This window comes from Alosa alosa, chromosome 13 (genome assembly GCF_017589495.1).
Source record: "Alosa alosa isolate M-15738 ecotype Scorff River chromosome 13, AALO_Geno_1.1, whole genome shotgun sequence".
Classification (NCBI taxonomy): Eukaryota; Metazoa; Chordata; class Actinopteri; order Clupeiformes; family Clupeidae; genus Alosa; species Alosa alosa.
Window position 1 is genome coordinate 6191766 of NC_063201.1, and position 10000 is coordinate 6201765.

The 10000-nt window shown below is 46.0% G+C and overlaps 1 protein-coding gene across 4 annotated transcripts in view; it reads right to left on the reverse strand.

The window, feature by feature from the left end:
• Positions 1 to 10000, reverse strand: part of oxr1a (oxidation resistance 1a) — a 142358-nt gene that overhangs the window by 68727 nt on the left and 63631 nt on the right. For all 4 annotated transcript variants that reach the window (XM_048261777.1, XM_048261776.1, XM_048261779.1 and 1 more), the window contains one exon: positions 2842 to 3032. In XM_048261777.1, coding sequence (XP_048117734.1) covers positions 2842 to 3032 — 191 coding nt within the window. The remainder of the gene's footprint in view (positions 1 to 2841; positions 3033 to 10000) is intronic.

Below are 10000 nucleotides of genomic sequence, written 5' to 3' on the forward strand. Positions count from 1 at the left end.
ATTTTACTAATTAGCCAATCTACCTGGCTAAAGAGTTGTGATGCTCATTAGAGTCAGCTGGTTTAGTGAAGAGTTGGAATAAATCCTGTATGGACCACTCCTTTCTGAAGAGTTTTACACCTCTGCGAACAAAAGCCAGCTATAGTATATGTCAGGTGGCATTTGAACCTGTTTCTTGCACTCTGACTGTGCCATTTCATTCAGCTTTCCTGGCAATATAATGGCCCAGTTGCTGCTGAAGCCTCTGCTCTGAAATGACCCGTGTTCCCTCTTTCAGTCTGACCTCCCACTCGGCTGAGGCAGTGGCTGAAATGCCACAAACAGGTTTGATTTAGGAGGCGCAAGGGGGAACAAGAGAACCACACTGCCACCTGTGCCATGGCTATTTAAAGCCAGTGACCTCTCTCTGACACACTGACACACACACACACACACACACACACACACACACACACACACGTACACACACACACACACACACACACACACACACACACACACACACACACACACACACACACACACACACACACATACAAACACACACACACACAAATCAATTGATGTTGCTGTGTCGCTCAGCAGAACCAAACTTCAGCCAGGTAGCTTAAGTGATGAACTTTTTCTCTTCACAGGAAAGGAATGGCCATTCAGAGTCATTTCTTTATGGCCCTGGTTCTGTATCCGTGGAGACATCACCTACAAGCCGGGTCTGCTCCTCCCTAATTGGTCCTTCCTCTTCCCAGTGGGCTGCAGCTCAGTGAGAGACGCTGACACTGAGCTTGGCCGTCGAGCCTGTGCAATACACGCTGATGACATCAAGGAAAAATCATATTCTACTAATCAATCACCCTGCAGACATATCTCCAGCGCTTAATGTGCTTGCTGATAAATGATCTGTGAACATCTTGCAAGAATGGCAAATAATCGACATTAATCTGCAGCCTAACTACCACATCATTTGTTTATAGCTACCAGGGACAGGAAGTATTGCTTTTTACCATCCTGCCTGGGTGCGCACCAGCCTCCCATGTCTCTGGAATCAAATGACAGTTGCTCATGATTTCATCTTTAACACTGTAACATTCTGGAATAGATATCTATTTCTTTGTGTTGATTCCAGGCCGTTACACCATGGCTTGGTGACAGAACTGTTTCGCTGTTTTGGCCCACACCACAAGCTGTCAATCAAGCAACGCCAGACTCCCCAGCCTGCTCATACTTGCTGCCATCTGCATGTCTCTGTCATCCTTTCAGTCACCCTAGTACCTGCATCAGTGGTGTGCTGCAGCCAAATGATTCAGCCGTCGACCATCTGCACGCACGCACGCACGCACGCACGCACGCGCCACACACACACACACACACACACACACACACACACACACACACACACACCGCTGAGCATCCAACTGCTGGCCAACCTTGAACTGTGAGGCTCACAGCCACATTAATGACTACAGGCATGCAAGGGAGAAGGCGTAGAGTAGGGCAGACAGAAGAGGAGAGAGGGAGGGATGGCGTGAGGAGGAACGTGAGGAGCATCTGATCATTCCTAATGTTCCGTTGCTTTTCTCCTCCCGGCAGCTCTGCCTCCATTCTCACCGGACTATCTGATTCTGATATGGAAGTTTCCAGACTTCCATATCAGACAATCAAAATTACATTTCTTCTCACATCCCCAGCGCCCCTCTGAGCTCTCACTTGGTCTGGATAAGGGATTGCATCAGCTTCACAGTACATGAGAATAAGGAAGAAACAGACAGAAGAAAAAGAGAGAGAGAGAGAGGAAGGATGAGATACAGAGAGGAAAAAAGGAGAACAGAAGAGACAGGCAGATAGAGAGACAGACAGGTAGAGAGGCAGATAGAGAGACAGACAGGCAAATAGAGAGACAGACAGATAGAGAGACAGACAGATAGAGAGACAGACAGATAGAGAGACAGACAGAGAGAGAGACAGATAGAGAGAGGAAGATGGAGGCAGAGCTCTGCTAGGCAAGTAAGTTCAGTCCCATGGCACCATGGATGCCAGTCTCTGTGGGGGCACTGAGCATTCAGAGTAGTGTGATGACAGCAGCTGACAGTGATGATGATACATGAGTGATTTTAAATGCGGAGTAAAGACAAGAGGCATGGAACTGACAGCAGCCTGCAGCGGTGCGTCTCTAGCGTACAGATCCTGAGTTCACCCAATGGAATAGCGCCAAAATGGTCCCACTGTAATTTAGCTGTTTGTAGAAAATGAAAGTAAAGATGATTTAAAAGGGGAGATCAACTGGTTATCGGTGACTGTTCTGTTCATGCACTGCCCCCTCAATGCCTTCTTGCAGCCTCTCCAAAGGCGCCAGGAGCCAAACGAAAACAGGCTGGCCGTGGGATGAGGCAGTTCTCCTCCGAGTTTAGTGTGAGGATGAAAGAAAAAGAAGAAAAACAAAACGCCCACACACACACGCACACACACACACACACACACACATACCAGACACGCACAGCCCCAGAGGAGCCCACACACACACACACACACACACACACACACACACACACACACGCACAGCCCCAGAGGAGCTCAGAAAGCAGAGGAGCACACACACATACACACACACACACACACACACACACACACACACACACACACACACACACACACACACACACACACACACACACACACACACACACACACACACACACACACACACACACACACACACACACACACACACACACACATACACACACATACACACACACACACACACACACACACACACACACACACACACACACACACTCAAGACAGGAACGGAAACACACGGAAACATCAGCTATGCTTGCGTACCTATGGTGTAGCCGCGCTTCAGCTCAGCGCACCGCGGAGCGCATCGCTGGGAGTTGGTGGCGTTGTTTTCCTGCACCTCGAACGTGCTCGCCTTGGCAACGGGTGGTGAGGCTCTGTTTAACTGTAGGCCCGGAATCAGCGCGGAGAAGCCTTGACTGGCAATATCCACTGACTGGGACTTCTTCTTCAGTCTGTTTGAAAGAAGACACACACACACACACACACACACACACACACACACACACACACACACACACACACACACACAGAAGGGGGGAAGACAGCAGAAAAGTAAGGCTATATGCAGTCAAGAATTACGACTCCAAAAAGAAACAATACTGAAAACTCATATCATATTAAAATATTAAACCCAGCAGAAGTCAAAAGTTTGCACAAGCATCCCCCACAGCAGAGCCCCTAATCCATACGGTTATGTCAGTATCTGTGGACCGGGGTCTGCAGTGTGCCGGCTCACTCGCAACAGCCATGATGAATGCAGAGAGCGAATCAATAACTTAATCATGTTCTTGTTAAGAATTAATTCATTTTCACACTGCGGAGTCTCGACTCGACTCAAAATGATTTCGATAGTGATGGCAGGACCACGGGCTGATAACAGTGGAGGGGGGTTTTGGAGGTTGTGTGTGTGTGTGTGTGTGTGTGTGTGTGTGTGTGTGTGTGTGGGGGTCATTTGTTTGTGGTAACACAGACGAGCCTGGAGGACACAGATGACTAACGTCTCATTTCAGCGAGTCATTTTTCAACATAATTGAGATGGCGCTGGCAGGAACGCTGCGATGCTCTGCTGCTCAAGCTGGATCTGTGTTTGAGGCCTCGTGATGAAGCCGTTGCTTGTGTAGACAATAAACATGCACCGCCTCCAGTCGCCACCTCCACCGGCCATTTGGCTTTCCGCTGTCAATGGACAGATGGTTTCACTAGTGCAACACAACACATGCAAGGGTTCCATTTCGGGCAGCGACACCACCCTCGCTGCAGCTGTGAGATCACAACACATGATTGGCACGATGTATTCCCAACATAACGCATGATTGGCACGATGTATCTATGTCTCCTCATTGGAAAGTCTCTGACGGAGGTATCTCAAGCTCAGACTGATCTTTTCGCTCAAACCACATGACCGCCGATACAGGAAAACGTAATCTGCATGGGAAATGAAAGCAGCATCTATCAGATGAGGGAAATGTAAGATAATTATGGCGCAAACGTTTACATCCTATGTAGCAGAGATTCGTATCGCACAGGCGAGTTTTGCCTGTTTTGGACCAAAAAATAGGCTGTTTGTGATGTCTAGTTGAATTGAAATGGTTCATTTTGGTTGATTACTCAAACATTACTCACAAAACAAAAAGACATGGTTAGGCTGCACAACAAAGTGATCAATTTAGAGTGAACAGGGTACTCTGAGCTCACTGCAGCCTGTGCTCTCTCTCTCTCTCTCTCTCTCTCTCTCTCTCTCTCTCTCTAATGCAAAAACTCATTATTTTAAACATATCCATCCAAGAAGAGAAATAAAAAAAAAAAAGTCTCATACAGTGGTAAGAAAGATTACGATTCCTTTCCGCGGCAGATTCCACACTGCCACTGCCTGCCACTGGTGGCTAAAGTGCTGAATAGGCCAGAATCGGCAGTGAGCAGCGAGCGAGTGGAATGGGTGTTCAGACTGATAACAGACGTGGGATAAAGGCCTGTGTAGTAAAAAATGATTTGTAAGTACATACTGTAAACGAATGTGATTAACTTCATCAGTCTGTCTGCCTCATATTTGCATTAACTGATGATTGTGCCTGGTGAAGACACGCCTCGACCATTTGCAAATCAAGTCTTTTGTCATGTACGACGGCCCAGCTTTTGTCTTATGCCAGACTTTACCATAGGTGGTCGGCGCCAATTAAGCGCGCATAGGTCCGGGGCGTGTCTGAACTTTTCCACTGCAGCAGACAAAGAACCTACTAACAGCATAAAAGGCAGTGACACACGAGAGTCGAGAGGTGACTTGAACAACGGTAACTTGTTTCATGTTTTCCTCCGAGCCGGCTTGTAACCCTGGGAGCGTCTCCCTTTCTTAACACATCCCAGCACGGTTTTGCTTCCACGTCATTTGTAATTCTCTCCACACCTGCATCATGTGACCCTGGGATAAAGGCCTGCATCATGTGACCCTGGGATAAAGGCCTGCATCATGTGACCTTGGAGACGTGGGATAAAGGCCTGCATCATGTGACCCTGGGATAAAGGCCTGCATCATGTGACCCTGGGGTGAACATGGGGTGAGCATTCATATGCACATAACACTGACTGCACCCAACACAACACCAGCTGTCTCACAACAGCACACTCAACTCAACACAATGCACTTTGTGAAGGTGCAGTGGTAGTGGTAGCACCATGTATGTGTACCATGCACCAAGTATACCACATACCATGATCCAGGTATGAGTGCCCATGATCCAGATATAAGTATCATGCACCATGTGTGTGTACCATGAGTATCCATCAGGGCCCATTTCCTGTACAAAACATAGTCCTAGTTAATTTTGTAAGGTTTATTGAACCTGGGTCCTCGTTGGCACTGGACAGTACGGTATGTGGTATGGAATACTGCCACTTGCACCACAGCTCCACCGTAGAAGCTTTTTTAAAGTTGAGATTTATACTGAGATCTACACTGAGATCTACACTGAGTTCTACACTGAGATCTACACTGAAGAGATCTACACTAAGGAGATCTACACTGAGGAGATCTACACTGAGATCTGCACTGAGATCTACACTAAGGAGATCTACACTGAGATCTACACTAAGGAGATCTACACTGAGATCTACTGTACACTGAGGTTCTCTTCCAGTCCAAGACTTGAAGGCTTGAATCTATGTGTGTGAAACTGCTCCTACTGTATGTCTACAGCAGAATCCTTTAGGGCATTACAGAAGCTCTTGTTCGGCATCATATTTTCCATCGGTATTCCACACAGCAACACAACTTTGTTTGCTGCTTGTTTTGCTGTTGCATTAGCACACCAGAAGAAAAGCGGAAGCTTTGTGGACAGTTGGCAGCAAGGCGCTGGCTGCGGAGTGACTGAACTTTTCTTTATTTTTTCTCAACCACTCAGGGGTGTTGTGCCGCTCGGCTGTTTGTGTGAACCCGGCATTTGATGAGTCAGGAAGAAGTGGGGTAAATGAGGAGGAGAGAGAGAGAGAGAGAGAGAGAGAGAGAGAGAGAGAGAGAGAGAGAGTGTGTGTGTGTGTATGTACATATGTGTGTGTCTCTCTTTGTATGTGTGAATATGTGTGTCTCTTTTTGTATGTGTGCTTGTGTGTGGGAGAGTGTGTGTGTGTGTGTGTGTGTGTGTGTGTGTGTGTGTGTGTGGATGTGTGGGTGTGTGTGTGTGTGTGTGTGAATGTGTGTGTGTGTAAGTAAGAGAGAGAAAGATTCAGAGAGAGAGAGAAAGACATTTAAATACACAAATATATACTAGCATAGAAGGGGAGAAACAATGACAAATCAATAAAGGAGTAGAAAAAAACAGTTAAAAAAACCTGTCTTGTGTAGACTCAGCCCCACAACATCGGGCATGGGACGTGGGCGTAGCAGTCAGGAGGCTAAAGTCCATGGGTGCTAGCACTCGGGAGTGGGGTTCTCATTACATAGCACTGTCCCCACTGGCTAGCACTGGCCACAAGTTCTTCAGTCTCTCCTAAGCTCCCTAAGGAATGGAAGATTACTGTATATATCTCCCGCATCAAGATGAGGACTATGATGAGGCAGCTTGAGTGAGAGACAGTGTCCTTTATTTTCACAGTCCTCTAAAACCCAGAGAGGGAAACTTTACCTCTGTAATCAGGGAGCCCTGTGAGGATTCCGGCACATAAAAGCTTATCTTCAGGAATCGACTGGAGACCATCCGTGGACTTGGCAAAAAGACACAGAAAGTACACTCTTGCCTGAACAGGGACAGCCACAGTTCTATAACTGGCTGTCCTACTCATCCGACTGCTAATCAGGCTTCCCCTTCCTTTTGTCTGTACCATCCACAGCAACTCTTTACTTCAGTCTGTCTTTACATGTTTGTGCATGTGTGTGTGCTTGTGTGTGTGTGTGTGTGTGGTGTGTGTGTGTGTGTGTGTGTGTGTGTGTGTGTGTATGGTGTAAGTGTGTGTGTGTGTATGGTGTGTGTGTGTGTGTGTGTGTGTGTGGTGTATGTGTGTGTGTGTGTGTGTGTGTGTGTGTGTGTGTTTGTGTGCGTGATGAAAAAGTGCATGGGAGGAGAAGAGGAACAGAGAAACATAATAACTATACCGTGGGTGGGAGAGAAACAGATGGATATTTATACATATGCACGTTTGACTGAGGTTCCAGGTGCTATTCTCTACACACACACACACACACACACACACACACACTCTGTACAGTCTCTTTTTTGCACGCTCCCGTAAAACATCAGGTGAGGACTAGCCTGATGAACCCTAGGTCAACCAGAAAACGTGGTTGTGCAAAACATCAGGTGAGACAGAAAACAACAGCCTAGCCTGATGAACAACAACCGGTGACGGAAGGTTGAGGTCCAGGCTGAACCAGAAAACAGGAACTGGTTGTGCAGATAGATTTTTTACACAGCAGTGGACATTTTCAGCCAGAAAAATGAAAACAACAGCCAACCCAGCTTTATTTAAATTTGTTTAATGCCTCTCACGCACTTAATTTTTCTGGGCTTTTCAAAGAACATCCAACTCTTTGGTAATTGAATTGAATTGTTGGGGCCATTAATGCTGCAACATGTTGTAGTCTAAGTCCCAAAACAACAAACCCACGGCTGAACACTAAAAAACCCTTTTAGTGTACCCAGTGTTTCCCCTAGAAATTTTTGAGAACACGCCCAACGAGAAAAGGTCTGTTTGTGAACCTATTACAAGTGGCTATAATGATATGCCCATATGCTCATATTTCCTTTAACTATCAGAAAGTTTAAACAGGCCTAGTCTGTTAGGCTACAATTACATGTAGCCCCACGCTAACGCTACAAGTCTAGGCTACAATTAACGCAAGACCATACACCTTGTAGCACATTGGTTTACTCTATTGCATTACTTACGTTTTAATAATTTGTCGTTGAATGTTGATGGAGGCTCATCTTTGGGAAATCAGCTCTATGGATAAAATTGTCAGCCGGAGCAAGAGTTCTCAGAGTTGACGACACCGGACGTAATCCAATCAGCAGAAAGAACCGCATCACAACAGTAGGCTAAATCGCAACAAACTTTTTTCCCCCCATGTTAAATTCATTTCGGTAATCATGAATTGGTTTCTTTTATTTGATGTAGGCTAGGAGAGGAGGATGCATGTTTCACATTAGTGTCAATGTGTCAAAGCAGGCTTTGGATTAGAAGAATTGCTCAAGCTTAACATATGGCATAGGCTACAAAGCGAATTCACGCATACAAACAGCTTTGTGATGAAATATAACTAATATCATTTTTTTTGTCACCAGGCCTATAAATAGGCTATTTATTGTGTAACCTACAAGTGAACGATGACACCATAGGCTACACTGTGGCGGAGCAAGACCCAATCAGTCGGATAGCTAAACAATGTAACCGTGTTCAGAACGTAGGCTAGCCATATGGGCTGCAGACTTGTCTTTGGGCTTGTAATCACCTGACACATCATGCCGCATATATGTCCTGAATAATGAGAGGCTAAGTGCGGATTTGATGCACTTAACTTACTCAAGACTTTCAGAAAACAATTTCGAGATGACGTTGGCCGTTGTGCTTTTACAGTGTGTTAAGTGAATCTCGTGATAGTATGTTGCAGCGGCGCTGAAAATCCAGCGGCGGCGCTGCACCGCTGTTAAATACACTGTAGGGGAAACACTGAGTGTACCACAAGAGCACTTACAGAGGCCCAAAGAGAAACCTGCGGACTGTAGCCAGTTTCCTTCTGCCCAGGGACAAGTCAAATGACTTGAGGGGGCAGCCGTGGCCTACTGGTTAGCGCTTGGGACTTGTAACCAGAGGGTTGCCGGTTCGAACCCCGACCTGTAGCCACGGCTGAAGTGTCCTTGAGCAAGGCACCTAACCCCTCACTGCTCCCAGAGCACCGCTGTTGTTGCAGGCAGCTCACTGCGCCATGATTAGTGTGTGCTTCACCTCACTGTGTGTTCACTGTGTGCTGAGTGTGTTTCACTAATTCATGGATTGAGATAAATTCAGAAACCAAATTTCCCTCATGGGATCAAAAGAGTATATATACTTATACTTAAATCTCCACTGTAAAGATAGAAGTGTGTTGTACAGAAACCCCTTAAATGTATACAAATATCAGAGATCAGGACTATTTTCTTAGAACACAATCATATTTTGCCCGTGTCTAGAAATGTTTTTTCTTTGTGCTGGAGAGAAATATCACCCTTGCTCCATTTGTGTGAAAAACAACATCATTTGAATTGGAAATTGACAACTAACAGTGACAGACATTTTTTGGAGCTTGGCAGGTGAGCTTCATCAATGCCCTTTCTCACTCCAAAGGCCACTGATAACTCGTGCGTGTGGTGGCCAGCCATTTGTTCATTTAGAGAGGCAATGCCAGTCTACAGCCGCATCCATTATTTACAACAACAGGTCGGTTTCAAAGACTACTCCCCATCCCCTCCCCACCCCTTCCACAACCAGACAGACATTTACCCACCTTGACCTCCCATGTCTGACAAAACCAGCCGTAAAAACAAGCACATGATGAGCTGAAAACAACAATAACAACAGTGTCTGTGTTTATGTCTGAGAGGAGGAGAGCAGACAGAGGCCTTTTCTGTTTCTATTAGTGCAAGTACTCAGTGGGCTCTATTTTAATAGTCTGAAACGGAAGTGTCTTTGCGCAAAATGCAAGTCACTTTGTGGGCGGATCTTGGGCGCTGTTGCTATTTTAACGGTAATTAACGATAATTAACTGTTGCGCCCGACGCAAATCTAACATGGGGTGGTCTTGGGTTGGATTTGGGTTAAATGGCATCGGCATGCAGTTCAACATCACGTCTCCTTAAGTCCTCTAATATTTCCTAATTTATGTCATTAACACATCCGTGATTCGTGAAAATGTGTACGCTAGATTTATGCCTATTTTTTCACATCTTAATGGACA